At 72.1% G+C, this 13,687-nt stretch overlaps 4 protein-coding genes across 4 annotated transcripts in view; 2 read left to right on the plus strand and 2 right to left on the minus strand.

The window, feature by feature from the left end:
- Positions 1-10: 10 nt before the first annotated feature.
- Positions 11-2,373, minus strand: WNT1 (Wnt family member 1). Its single transcript, XM_052809581.1, is given in 9 exon segments — positions 11-693; positions 696-824; positions 1,065-1,172; positions 1,174-1,331; positions 1,537-1,671; positions 1,674-1,767; positions 1,769-1,790; positions 2,107-2,150; positions 2,152-2,373. Coding segments are annotated over 9 exon segments (1,110 nt in total). The 5' UTR covers positions 2,209-2,373; the 3' UTR covers positions 11-330.
- Positions 2,374-5,332: 2,959 nt separating this feature from the next.
- ARF3 (ADP ribosylation factor 3) lies at positions 5,333-8,638 on the plus strand. Its single transcript, XM_052810248.1, is given in 7 exon segments — positions 5,333-5,469; positions 6,456-6,645; positions 6,762-6,878; positions 6,998-7,035; positions 7,037-7,123; positions 7,629-7,680; positions 7,683-8,638. Coding segments are annotated over 6 exon segments (549 nt in total). The 5' UTR covers positions 5,333-5,469; positions 6,456-6,497; the 3' UTR covers positions 7,790-8,638.
- Positions 8,639-10,538: 1,900 nt separating this feature from the next.
- Positions 10,539-12,926, plus strand: FKBP11 (FKBP prolyl isomerase 11). Its single transcript, XM_052809970.1, is given in 7 exon segments — positions 10,539-10,690; positions 11,129-11,194; positions 12,191-12,223; positions 12,225-12,279; positions 12,386-12,607; positions 12,691-12,719; positions 12,721-12,926. Coding segments are annotated over 7 exon segments (723 nt in total). The 5' UTR covers positions 10,539-10,561; the 3' UTR covers positions 12,910-12,926.
- Positions 12,927-13,144: 218 nt separating this feature from the next.
- The window catches only part of CCDC65 (coiled-coil domain containing 65), a 1,746-nt gene continuing 1,203 nt past the window's right edge, over positions 13,145-13,687 (minus strand). Inside the window, exon 4 of the mRNA XM_052809409.1 lies at positions 13,145-13,619. Within this exon, the coding sequence (XP_052665369.1) occupies positions 13,237-13,619 (383 nt within the window). The 3' untranslated portion in view covers positions 13,145-13,236. The remainder of the gene's footprint in view (positions 13,620-13,687) is intronic.

A 13,687-nucleotide genomic window follows, 5' to 3' on the forward strand; every position in this document is an offset into this window, starting at 1 on the left:
ATTATCTTTCATTATAAAAAACAGGGCCTGGGGCCAGCGAAGCGCAGGGCGGGGGCGGCATCAAACTGTCCACAATAAATATTTTATTTACAGTGAGAAAGGGGACCCCACAGAGCCGGAATGGCCGAAGAGGCGGCCGGGAAGGTGCGTGGCACCGAGCCCACCCAGGCTGGCTGCTGGCCCTGGGGCGGTCGCTCTACCCGGAATGGGACGGGGGTCCCTGGGGCGCAGCACACGCCCACCCATGGGCGCCTTCAATCCAGCTGGGCACCCGTCATGGGGGGTGGCGCAGACCCCCTCCGGGGCTGGGCAGGGTGGTCCCTGGGGGGGTCACAGGCACTCATGCAGCACCTGGGTGTTGGTGCAGTTCAGGCAGCTGACGTGGCAGCACCAGTGGAAGGTGCAGTTGCAGCGCTCGGTGACGCCGCTGGGGTGCGCGTCGCGGTACCCGCGCCCGCAGCACAGCAGCTCGCACCCATCCAGCCCCGGCGAGGAGCTGTTGCAGAAGCGCCCGGCTGTGCCCGCCGTTCCCGTCTTCCCGCTGTAGGTGCAGAAATTGGGTGACTTTTCAAAGTAGACGAGGTCATGGGGCGAGGGGGGTTTGTGAGCCGGGTTCTCGGGCTCCAGGTGATGCAGCTCGACCCGCGATGCCCGGTTGCTGCCCTTGTTGCCGTAGATGACGCGGGAAAGCGCCGTTCGAAGCGGTCCTTCAGGACGTCACCCACGGCGCGGAAAGTGGGCAGCCGCATCCAGCACGTGCGGACGGTGCAGGAGCCCGACATGCCATGGCACTTGCACTCCTGGCGCATCTCTGAGAAGACCGTCTGCAAGGTGGGGGGGGACATGGGTGCAGTGAGCAGCCTGGGACCCCCCCGGGACCACCGTGCTCCCTCACCCCACCTCCCTGCAGCATCACATCATACTCAGCCTGCCCAAAGCCAGGCAAGACACCCCTCTCCAAGAGTTCCCAACCCTTGCATGGGGACAGGCTGGGGGTCTTGGTGACCATGCCCATCCCCGCCCCCCCCCCCCCCGGCATTGCCCGTGGCCCCCCATGCCCTCACCATGCGCCCGGCCTCGTTATTATGCAGGTTCATGAGGAAGCGCAGGTCACGGCCCTTCTCACTGGAGTCCACAAACTCCCTCCCAAAGAGGCGCCCGAAGTCGATGTTGTTCGCTGCAGCCCCCCCAGTGCCAGTCAGGCCCCCCGGGACCGCGGCGCCGGTAGTCGCAGGTGCAGGACTCGATGGAGCCCTCCGAGCAGGACCGTGCCACTGAATGCGTCACGCCGGCGCTGGTGATGGCGAAGATGAACGCCGTCTCCCGGCAGCCTGCGGAGGGGAGCGGGGCCTCAGGGTGCTGCCAGGATGGGGAGGGGGCACACATCGGCACCCCCAACCCACAGCCACGACGGGCTGGGCATGGGCTGGGGGGTGGTGATGCCCCGTGGTGAACCGGGGGTGCCTTGCCAAGCATCCCGGCTCGGGGGTGCCGTGGAGGGGGGTCCGGGGAACCCCGCACCGCCCGTGGCCTCACCCCGGTTGACGATTTTGCCGAAGATATTGGGACCCTGGGAGGTGGGGCAGTTCCAGCGGCGGTTGCGGAATTGCCACTTGCACTCCTTGATGGCGGTCTGGAGGCCGGAGCTGACGCTGTGCAGGATGCCGGGTTCTGGCGGATCAGCTTGCGTTGCTTGCGGCTCAGCAGCTGCAGGCTGGGGTCCAGCACCAGCTGCACGTTCTTGGAGTCGGTCAGCAGGTTGGTGGAGCGAGGCCACGTTGATGATGCCCCTGCGGCACAAGCTGGGGACGACGATCACCGGGGGAGGGATCCCCGACATCCCGCTCCCCACCTCAACCCTCCCAGCGGGGCGGGGGGGGGGGGGCTGACCCGGTTCCTCTCTGCTACCGGAGCATCCTCCTCCCCGGGCATCCCCAGCAGCCAGCTCCCACCTGGGGGTCACAGCTCCGTGTCACACCCCCCCCCCCCCCGGTTGCACCTGCGCACCCCATCCTTGGGTACGGGGCAGCCGCCATCGGTGCCAGCCCCTCTCTCCCCCCCCCAACCCCTTCCCTGCCCCCGGTGCCGGTACCGGTGTGGACTCACCACCACCTCCCGCTGTTGTTCACCGCCAGCGTGTTGGAGAGGGAGGGAGAGGGCCAGAGCCCAGAGCGCCCGGAGCGCCAGCCCCAGCGCGGCGGTTCTCATGGCTCCGGCACCGGGAGGGCCCCGGCAAAGTGCGCGGGGCGAGCGGCCGCCGGGGTATTTATGGTCGCCGCGGAGCCCCCGGCCCGGCCGCTACATCCACGCGTGTTTCCGGACGCGCGGGGCGCGGGTAGGGCGGGCGGCTCCGATGAAGGCGGCGTGGGAAGAAGCGGGGAGCGCCGGGCGGACGAACCGGCACCGACGCCGGCACCGGGCTGCCAAACCCGGTGCCCGGTGTCCGGGGTGCGGCGTCGGGAGTGCGGTGCCCGGCGCTCCCTCGCCGGTCCCTGGAGCGCGGCGTCGGGCTGTCCGTCCGCGGTACCCCGTACCGGTACTCGGCTGTGTCCGTGAGCTGTACCCGGTCCCGGTATTCGGTACCCGGTCCCGGTGCTCGCTGCTCCGTGGGCGGTACCCGGCGACTCCCCGGGGAGACGGTACGGTTGGACTCGGTTCAGTACGGTGGGTGCGCAGCGCTCAGCACCCGGGAGCATCTTCCAGCCCCTTCCCTCTTATAGGGGCGGCGCGGAGGGTCCCCATGGGCCGGTCCCACCGAGCGGGGCCTCCCCGCGTCCTCGCCCTAACAATGGGGAGCGGCGGAGCCGCGGCACCTCTTATGGGGCGGCCGGAGCGGCGGCGGCGCCGGGCCTGTCCGTCACGGCCCGGATTAGCCCGGCGGGTGGCTGCGCCCCGGCCCCGTGCCCAGAGAACGGCCGGAGAGGGGGGGGGACGACGGGGGGGGGGGCGGGGGGGACCGGCAACCCCCCCCACTCCCCGCCACGCCCGGCCCCGCCGCCCCGCGTACGCGCTCTACCGGCACCGGGAAACCGGTAGGGTCTGGGAGAGCTCCCGGTGCGAGGAGGAGCAGGTCCCGGAATAGTCCGGGATAGCTCCCGGCGCACGGAGGGAGCGGGGGACGGGGATAGCCCGGGATCTCCCGGGATAGCCCGGGGGAGTGGAGTGAGTGTGACGGGATTTCCCGGGATAGCCCCGGGCGGACGGGAGGGGCAGAGTCCCGGGACAGCCCGGGGCGCACAGGGGACCACGGTCCCGGGACAGCCCGGGGACACCGTCCCGGGACAGCCCGGGTTTGGGAGGGGGGGACGGCGGACGTGCAGCCCCCTCCCGGGCCGCGGGACCGCCGGGGCTGCCCCGGTCCCCGGTGCCGGTCCGGAGCCCCCGGTCCGCCTGTCCCGGCCGCCGCCCGTACCGCTCGGTGCCCGTGCGACGGGGCGGGCCGCGTCCCTCTCGCCGCTCGGGGGCCGGGCCGGGCCGGGCCGGGCCGGTTGTGGACGAAGCCGAACGGCCACGGACCCTGCACCCCGGGGACAACCCCCCCCCCCCCGCCCCGCGAAGGTGCCCGTGGGCGTCCACGATATTTGTAACCCCGTGGGTGCCACACGGCCCCTGGGGAGCCCGGCCTGGGCCAGCACCGAGCGTCGGAGGGAGGGAGGAACCGGGGGGGGGGAGAGGGATGGACCGGGGGGAGAGGGATGGAGGGAGGGATGGAGGGAAGGGCAGGGGGGGGTGTCGGGGTGGGGGGGGCCTGGCGTGCCCACGGTCAGGCCACGGTGACAGCGGACCGGTGCTGACACGCGTCTCGGTGGGGGACGAGGGTCTGTCCCTGTTGTCCCCCGCTCGGGGTAGGGGGGGGGGGGGACGGTTGGGCGGGTGTGAAGTCTCCGGTGCGGGCCCGGGGGGGGTAATCCCCCCGCGGCGGTTTCCCCGGACCAGTCATGCGGGGCCGGGATTAGCCCCCCTCACCCGTCACGGCCCGGGGCCGCCGCTCACGATTTCAATTCAAGGACGGACAAAGCCCGGAGGGGGGGGAAAACGGGGACGGAGTGGGGGGGGGGGTCGCCTCGCACCGGGCGCCCCCCCACTCCCGCACATCACCCCCTCCCCCGACCCGGGAGGTGACCGGGGACCGCCCCGGGGTCTGCTCCAGGCCGGCGGCTCCCGCCCCGGTTCCCGGCCGGGCCAGGCGGTGTCCGCGCCCTCGGGCCGCCGCCCCGTCGGGGCTCCCGGGGCTGAGGTCAGCGGCCGCGGGGAGGCCCCGGGGCGCGGCCGGGAGGGCCCTGCCCGGGGCCGTGCCACCAACGGCGGGGCCCAAAATCGACTCCCCCCCCCCACCCCGCGCCCCGCTCCGTCCCGGACCCCCCCCGCCACCCCGGAGCCCCCCGCTTCCCCCCCCCCCCTCTGCTGCCGCCACGCAACTCAACGGCGGCCCCGGGGGGAGCGATGCTCGGGAACCGGCACGCACCCCCTCCCCCCCCACACCCCGGCCCCGGGGTGTCCGCGGGAGCCCGGCGGCGCGGAGCGGCTCCCGCAGCCGTCGGGGCGGCCGGTACTGCCGGTGTCCCCGGATCGTCCGTCCTTACCTGCCCGGGGCCGGGGGGGGGGGGGGGAAGGGGGGGAACGGGGGACCGCTCGTCCCGTTCCGTCCCGTCGCCCGAGCAAGGATGGACGGACGGATGGAGGGACGCGGGGGTGGACGGACGGACGGACAGCAGGACGGACGGACAGCAGGACGGACGGGACAGAGGGACGGACGGACAGCGGGACGGACGGACAGCGGACAGCTGGGCGGATCGAGAGACGGGGGGGGGGGGGGGAAGGAGGAAGGGGGGGGGGCGGGAGCCGGGGGTGCCCCGCACCCGTTGCCAGTCCCTGCCCCGTCCGTGAGCACCGGGACGGCCTCGGTACCGCCGGTACGGCGGGGGGGGGGGGGCTCCAGCCTGGCCTGGGGCCGGGACCCCTGTACGGGGGGGGGGGGAGCACCCCTGGGACCCCCATGCTGTTATTAGGGGTCCCCTTCCCCCCCCCCCGTGAAGCACAGGGCACCCCCCTCCTCCCCCTGCCCCCCTCCCCGGACGGTACTCTGCCCCCCCACCCGGTGCTCATGCCGGGGGGGGGGGGGAGCCACCGGGATCCCCCCCCCCCCGCTCCCCTCCACACCATCACTCCCCCCCCCCCCCCGCACTGCTGCAGCCGCTGCCATGGAAACGGCTCGCGGCTCTCGCGAGCTCGCCGCCCCCCCCCCCCCTCCGCCTTCCCCGCGCGCGCCCCCCGGGCCCGGTGCGGGGGGCGGGCGGCGGGGAGGGGGGGGGGGGCGGGCGGGAAGCGGGAATAGGGGTTGGGGGGGGGGGGGCCGGGGGACACACCGGGCGCTCTCGCGAGATCGGCGCGATCGGGCCTCCGCTTCCGGCGGCGGGAGCGGTGGCAGAGTCAGCTGCGGGCGGGGGGCGCCACCGGTACCGGCACCAGGTGCGGGGAGGGGGGGGGTCCGCACCGGGAGGGGGGGGCCGGGGGGGTGTTGTGTATGGGTGGGGGCACTGCACCGGGGGGGGGGGGCACCGCACCGGTGGGGGGGGTGGAGGGGGCGCGGGGGGGGGGGTGTACGGTATGTTGGGGGTGCGTGGAGAACGGGAGCGGGGGGGGGTGATTGCACCGGGGAGGGGTGATGCGGTGCAGCGGGAGGGGCTCGGGGTACGGGGGGGGGGCGGGCAGCGGCTGTGGGGCGGTGCGGCGGGCGGGGGCGGGGGGGCGATGCGGCGGGGGGGGGGAGCGGTGCAGCGCGGGGGGGGGGGGTGGAGATTTGGGGGTGCGCTGCAATCCGGGGAGGGGGGAGAGGTGCGTTGGAGGGGTGCGGTGTGAGCGGGGGGGTGGGGGCTACCGTCTCCGGGGGGGGGCCGGGAATTCGGGGAGCGTCGCGCCGAGGGGCTGCGGGGGGGGCGCGGGGGCGGGTGGCAGCCCACGGCCGGGAGGGGCGTGCTGCGGTGCGGGGGGCGCTGGGTCCGTCGTCCCCCCCCCCTTGCAGGGGAGGCTGCAGAGCTGGGGGGGGGGCTGTGTATGGGCTGGGGGGCACAGGGGGGTGTCAGGGCTGGGGGTGGGGGCTGCGGCCCCGCCGAGGAGAGGTCTGTGCCTCAGTTTCCCCCAGTGCAGAGCCCTGGCCTGTCCCCTTGGAGGGTGCAGCGTGGGGGGGGGGGGGGCGCACATCCCCAGCACGGCCTTCCCCCCCCCCCATTGAGCTGCACGGAGGGGCAGCCCCCACGGAGCGTGTGGCCCCGTCCTCGGACCCCCACCCGGGGGTCCCCTGGAGTCCTTGAATCCCCCCCAGGACATGGGGGTCCCCAATCCCCGCAGTTCCCCAGAGCGCCGGGGATCCCTGGAGCCCCGCAGCCTGCCCCCACCTCCCACCCCCAGTTCTCAGGGCCACTCCCCACCCCAGCACCTGCCCCGTGCCCCCGCAGGATCCGGCCTCGCCTGCGGACGGAGCCAGCGCCGCCGTCACCATGGGCAACATCTTTGGGAACCTGCTGAAGAGCCTGATCGGAAAGAAGGAGATGCGGATCCTGATGGTGGGGTTGGACGCCGCCGGGAAGACCACCATCCTCTACAAGCTGAAGCTGGGGGAGATTGTCACCACCATCCCCACCATAGGTGTGCGAGGCGGGAGGGGGGGGGCACTGGGCAGGGACCCCTCGCCATCAGGGCTCCTTGAGAGGGGGCTCGCGGCCCCGCGTGCCTCAGTTTCCCTCTGCTGTCGCTTCCCGCAGGGTTCAACGTGGAGACGGTGGAGTACAAGAACATCAGCTTCACCGTGTGGGACGTGGGTGGGCAGGACAAGATCCGACCCCTCTGGCGGCCATTACTTCCCAAAACACCCAGGGTAGGTGCCCCCCCCCCGCTGCCGGGGGGTCGCAACGGTGGGACGAGGCTTGCCGGGGGAGCGAGGCGGCCGTGGGGCCGGCCGGATCCTGCGCTCCCAGCAGCGTCCGCTCGCTGTCCCCAGGGCTGATCTTCGTGGTGGACAGCAACGACCGGGAGCGGGGTGAACGAGGCGCGGGAGGAGCTGATGCGGATGCTGGCAGAGGACGAGCTGCGGGACGCCGTCCTCCTCGTCTTCGCCAACAAGCAGGTGGGTCTGGGGTGGGGGGGGGTGGGCGCAGCCCCCGTGGCAGGGGCTGGGACCATCCCTGGGGCGTCGGGGCTGGTGTCTGGGTGCCTGTGGCAGGAGCATGCCCATCCCCGGGGTGTCGGGGGCTGATATCTCGCAAACGCCCGTGACAGGACCGTGCCTATGCCCGTGGCGTCGAGGCTGGTGTCTGAGACGCCTCATGGCAGGACCTCGTCCATCCCTGTTGCGTCGGGGCTGCCATTAAACAGCCCCTGTGGCGGGGCTCTGCCCATCCCCGTGGCATCAGGGCTGGTGTTTAACACACCCTCTGGCCGGACCATGCCCGTCCCCCGTGGCATCAAGGCCTGGGTGTCTCGCATCCCCGTGGCAGGCCGGTGCTACTCCCCGCAGCATGGTGGTCCAGCGCCCATCCCCGTGGCATCGGGGCTGGCCATCGGCCCCCGCGGCGACACGACGCCCGTCCCCGCGGCGTCGGGGCCGGCGCGTGACCCCGTCTCTGCCCTAGGACCTGCCCAACGCCATGAACGCGGCGGAGATCACGGACAAGCTGGGGCTGCATTCCTGCGCCACCGTAACTGGTACATCCAGGCCACCTGTGCCACCAGCGGGGACGGGCTCTACGAGGGCCTCGACTGGCTCGCCAACCAGCTCAAGAACAAGAAGTGAGCGGGCGGGCCGCCGGCCCCGGCCCCCACCCCGTACCCCCGGCCCCCCCCCCCCGGGGCTGTGCCAGGCCCCCCCCGGATGCCCCCTCCCCGCCCCGGTTGGGTTTTGCTTTCTTCTGGCACCGGTTGCTGTGGGGTTTTTCGCCTTTTTTGGGGTCTCCTCGGTTCCCCTCGGATCTCGTGTGTGCGTGCGTGGAAATATAGCTATATATAACGTATTTGGGGGGGCGGGGGCGGAGCCCCGGGGGAGCGGGACGGGGGACGGGGGCCGCCTGGGCGCTGCCCTGCCGGGGGGGCCATGCCAGGGCACCCCGTCCCCGTGCATGTCCCTGCACCCCTCGCCTTCCTCTGGACCAAATGTGGGGGCAGCGGCGGGCCGCAGGGGGCATTTGGGACCATACACACCCTCCTCCTCCCCCCCCCCCCCCCCCAGCACACCCCTCCTGACCCTGCGTGCCCCCCGGGGGTCCCACACATCCCCGGCCCCCCCATGTCACTTCGAGGCAGGTCTCCTCCCCGCAGCGCGACCCCCATGGGGAGAGGCACAGAGCTGCCGGGACCCCCACGGTCCCTCTGGCCGTGCCCCCCCCCCCACTCCAGCCGCCTGCACCCCAACCCCATGCCAGCATAGTGATTGTATGTCCCTGCCCCTCACGGATGGACAGACAGACGGCCCCGTACTGTACCCCCCCCCCCTCGGCACCGTATTTATACCCCCGGTCTGTGCTTGGTGTGACGTGTCGCTGCGGCTCTGCCCCGTCTGGGAACGTGTGTACTCGCCCCCCCTCCGCGGCCTGAGACGGTGGGTGACCCCTGGCCCCCCCCTTGGATATTAAACATGTTTTATGTAGCGCTGCCCCACGGCTCTTCTTTCCGCAGCCCCCCCCCCCGGGCGTGGGGGGTCCTGCGGAGGGGGACGGTGATGGACAGCCCCGGGCTGGTTTTAATTAGAAAGAGCTTAGCGGGGCGAGGGGGGGGCTGGCGGGGGGGCAAGGGGGGGCCCCCCCTTCCCAGGCTCATCTTTAGGGGAATATTGGATGAAATGGTAAATCCCATTAGTGCTTAATCCCAGCTGGGACGTGGGGGATGGTGCCAGCACCAGGATGGGCGTGAGTGGGGCTCAGCCCCCCCGGTGTCCCCCCCCCATGGGCCAGGGGACTGGCTAAGTCCTGTTTGGACCAGCGGTGCTGTCCCCATCCCCGTGTCCCCTCTGGGTTGGTGGCTGGGGGGGCTGTTGGCCCCCAGGGCCCCCCCCCTCCCCGTGCCGGTGACACGGAACCGAGGTGCGGTGCTGGCTGCCTGGGTTCCTCCTGGGCAGGGGAGCTGGAGCGGGGGGTAACTGGGGTTCTCTGGTGGGCTGGGAGCCGCGAAGCCGGCACCGGCGCGTTCCCACCGGCCGGGCCGGCAGCTTTGTCTGGTGGGGGCCAGCCCGGCGCTGACCCGGCAGCCCTAATCCCATTAGTACCCCGGCCCCCAGCCGCCAGCCCGGCTTCCCCACCTCTCGGCAACGCGGGCTGGTATGTGGGTGCGCCGGTGGGGCCGGCGTGCCGATGCCGTCGTCCGGGAGCTGTACCGGGGCCTGTGCCGGCACCACCGCCAACGGGACCACCGCCACCGTCAACAGGGCCATCGTTGCCGGCACAGGGCGAGGGAGTCGGGTTGTCCCCCCATGTGCCAGTGTGACCCCCCCACCCTGAGCCGGCGCTGCTCCCTGTATTCCTGGGCTCTGCCTCCGGCTCTGGGGGCTGGTGCCCCCCCAGGCGCAGGGATGTGGGGGCTGTGGGGTAGGTTTGGCTCCTTCAGTCCGGCTCCTCGCTGGTGAGGGGGTCAGCTCCTCTTGTCCTACGTGGCCGGGGTGGGGGCTGGAAGGGGTGCTGGGGTGCCAGGAGAAGGGGGTGCTTTTCACCCGCTGGGTGCTGGGGAAGGGTGCTGGAACCCGGGTGGGGTGCTCGGGAAGGATGCTGGGCTCAGGTGAGTGCCAGAGAAGGGTCCAGGACCTGAGTGGGTGCTGGAGAAGTGTCCTGGACCCGGGTGGGTGCTCGGGAAGGATGCTGGGCTCAGGTGAGTGCCAGAGAAGGGTCCAGGACCTGAGTGGGTGCTGGAGAAGTGTCCTGGACCCGGGTGGGTGCTCGGGAAGGATGCTGGGCTCAGGTGAGTGCCAGAGAAGGGTCCTCGCCCCGGGTGGGTGCCGAGGAGGAGTCCTGGACCCAGGTGGGTGCCAGGGAAGGATGCTGGACCCGAGTGGGTGCCGGGGAGGGGTCCTGGACCCGGGTGGGTGCCAGTTTCTCCAGGCTTTGCTGCCGCCTGCTGGTACCGAGTCCCGACGGCGCCGGGACAGCGGGTGCTGCACCCAGCCGGTGCCCTGGGACGAGCCCTTCCTCCCGGACCCCCCCCACCCCGGGCCGGGGCAGGGACGGCCGGCTAAGCCCGGGAGTACCGGGACAGTCCCAGGGCAGAGACGGACGCCCGTGCCAGCCCCGGCTGGATGGCACCGGAGCACGGACGGACACGTGTCCCCGGGCACCGAGGGGGTGACCGAGCCCCGGGGGGGGGACGGACCACCCCCCTCCCCTCCCGCTCCGGCCCCACCGGGGCTCGGGGCATCTCCGGTCACCCCCCCCGACGGCTCATTGCCTGTCCCGGGAACCGGTCCCGGTACAGAGTCCCGGAGCCGGTGGGGGCGGGGCAGGGGGGCGGGGCCCGGGGAGAGCCCCGGGGGCCGGGCCGGGCCGGGTAGGGCGGTCCCGGTACCGCCGCCGCCGCCAGCCCGGCCATGGCCTCCCCCCCGCCGCGCTGTTGCTGCTGCTGTTGCCGGTGCTGCTGCCGCCGCCGCCGCCGTTCGCACCGCGCCGCCGAGAGCGAAACCGAAAGCGGTGCCCGGGGGCTACGGCTGGAGACGCTTGTGAGCACCGGGAGAAGCTGGAGGAGGGGGGGGGGGGGGGGGGGAGGCGGGGGGGGAACCGGGGCTGTGTGGGGCGCACCGGGCACCCCCGGTGGCTCCCTTGGACGGGGAGCTGGGACCGGGAACGGGGCGGGGGGGGACACTGGTGGGATGCTGTTGGCCGGGGGGGGGGGGGGGGTGGTACCGGGGAGGCCCGGTTTGGGTGGGGGGGGTGCACGGGGGGCAACCGAGAGGACCGGGCTGCGGAGGGGAGGGGGGGGGGGGGAACGGGGCACCGGGGGGGGGTCGGGGAGTGGGGGGGGGAGTCCGGTTCACCGAGCGCTCGGGGGGACCCGTGGGCACGGGGGGTGCGTGGACCTCGAGGGCGGGGGGGTGTCCCGGCCCGGGTCCCCCCCCCCCCCCACTCGTGACACCCCGCCCCCCCCCCCCCCGTTGCAGGTGCCCCCCCCCGAGGGCTGCACGGAGCTGTCGGCGCCGGGGGACACGGTGCACATCCACTACACGGTGCGGGGCGGGCGGCGGGAGGAACACGTCAGCACTGAGCTCCGCCGGGCGGGGCGGGCGGGGGGCGGCTCCGGCACCGGCGGGGGGGCGGGGGGGGGGAGGCCTGGGCCGGCACCGGGGTGGCTCCGGGGTGGGCATGGGGTTGGCACCGGGGTGGTACGGGGGTGGGGCATGGGGATGGCACCGGGGGCAGCACCAGGGTAAGTATGGGGGTGGCACTGGGGCGGCACTGGAGTGGCACTGGTTTGGGCATGGGGATGGCACCAGGGTGGCACTGGGACTGGCATAGGGACGGCACCGGAGTGGGCATGGGGGATGGCACTAGGACAGGCATGGGGACGGCACCAGGGTGGCACTGGGACAGGCATGAGGATGGCACTGGAGCAGGCATAGGGATGGTACTAGGACAGGCACTGGGACGGCACTGGTGTGGGCATGGGGATGGCACTAGGACCAGGCATGGGGACGGCACCAGGGTGGCACTGGGACGGGCATGAGGATGGCACTGGAGCAGGCATAGGGATGGTACTAGGACAGGCACTGGGACGGCACTGGTGTAGGCATGGGGCTGGCACCAGGGTGGCACTGGGACAGGCACTGGGATGGCTCTGGAGTGGGCATGGGGATGGCACTAGGACAGGCACTGGGACAGCACTGGAGTGGGCATGGGGATGGCACTAGGACAGGCATAGGGATGGCACCAGGGTGGCATCGGGACAGGCACTGGGGCTGGCATAGGGATGGCACTGGAGTGGGAGCATGGGAATTGCACTAGGACAGGCATGGGGACAGCCCTGGGATGGGCCCTGGGTGGCACCTGGACTGGCATAGGAGTGGCACTGGGATCAGCACAGAGATGGCACTGGTCGGAGGGGGGTGGGCAATGGGATCAGCACCAGCGTGGCAGTGGGACAACACTGGGACCCACATGGGGACAGCCCCAGGGCAGAGCCACCGCCGCATCCCCAGGGGTAACCGTGCCCGTGTCCCCCGCAGGGCAGCCTGGAAGATGGCCGGATCATCGACACCCTCGCTGAGCCGGGACCCGCTCCAGGTGGAGCTGGGCAAGCGCCAAGTCATCCCCGGTGAGTGTGGAGCCGGGGGGGTTTAACCGGGATCCGGCCAGGCCGAGTGGGCTGTGGGATGCCCCCAGCCAGCCCCACTCACCCCTCTCCCCCCCTCTCCTCGCAGGCCTGGAGCAGAGTTTGCTGGACATTGTGTGTGGGGTAAGCCAGGTGGTGGGGCGAGGGGGTGGGCAGCGGGCCCCCCCCAGCATCCCCGCCACGGTTTGGCGTGGGTTTGGCCCCACGGGGCACCGCACTGACAGTCTCTCGCCGTGGCAGGGAGAAGCGGAGAGCTATCATCCCCCTCACCTGGCCTACGGCAAACGGGGCTCCCCTCCCACCATCCCAGGTGAGCGCAACCCTCAGGGTCCCCATGGGGTCCCCAAAAGCCTCCCGCAGCCCCCGCTCAGGCTCTGCCTCCCCCCCCACCAGGCGATGCGGTGCTGCGGTTCGAGGTGGAGGCTGGTCGGTTTGTCCCGGGCCAGTTACTGGCAGAAGGTTGCGAACGAGGTGCTGCCGCTGCTGTGCCTGGGGCTGGTGCCGGCGCTGCTGGGGCTCATCGGGTACCACCTCTACCGCAAGGCCAGCAGCCCCAAGCTCTCCAAAAAGAAGCTGAAGGAGGAGAAGAGGAACAAAGCCAAAAAGAAATAAAGCCTTTCCCTCGGCAACCGTCGCCGCTCCATGTTTGCTCTGTCCAGCTCCAGGGGTGGTGGGGGACAGGACAGAGCAGCGGGAAGGGGCTGTGTACCCCCCCCCAAGCCTCCTGCCCACTCTAGGTGGGGCCGAGGAGCTGTCAGACCTGAGCAGGAGGCGACAGACCCTCGCCTGCCCTGACAAAGCTCAGTGGGTCCCAGAAATAAGACGCTGGAGCACGTTTTTGGGCACATTTTAGCTCTTTTATGCACCTCTGGGCAGTCACGGTCCCTGTGGTGTCCCCAAGCGCCAGGCAGGGTGCCCTCATCTGCAAGGAGGGGATTCTCAGCTGGTGCCTGCGGAGCCGTGGATGGGGTCTGGGCAGGCGTCCCCTTCCAAGAGGCTGTCGGGGTGTTTGGTGCCCTGATGGCCTTGTGCACGGCCCCCCTCAGCGCGGGGCAAGTCCGTGGGGACGCAGCTCTTGCGCTCGACGGTGAGGAGCGCATTGGGCTCGCCGAGCACCTCCTGGCTGACGGAGATCCCTGCCAGGTACTGCCTGAGCAGCTCCCGCAGGTGCCGGTTCCTCTGGCTCAGGGTTGCCCGCTCCCGCTCCAGCGCCTGCTCTTCCAGCTTCACCTTGTTGAACCGCTGCCAGAAGCGCTCCAGCCCCACGTAGTCCCGCATGGCCTGGGCAAGAGAGGCAGGAAGGAGGGTAGGGGTTCCCCAGCCTGCCCACGCACCAGCCGGGATGTCCCAAGGCCGGATCCTGACCCTCGCCTCCACTGTGGCAGCGTCT

Source organism: Harpia harpyja, chromosome 15 (assembly GCF_026419915.1).
Source record: "Harpia harpyja isolate bHarHar1 chromosome 15, bHarHar1 primary haplotype, whole genome shotgun sequence".
Taxonomy (NCBI): domain Eukaryota; kingdom Metazoa; phylum Chordata; class Aves; order Accipitriformes; family Accipitridae; genus Harpia; species Harpia harpyja.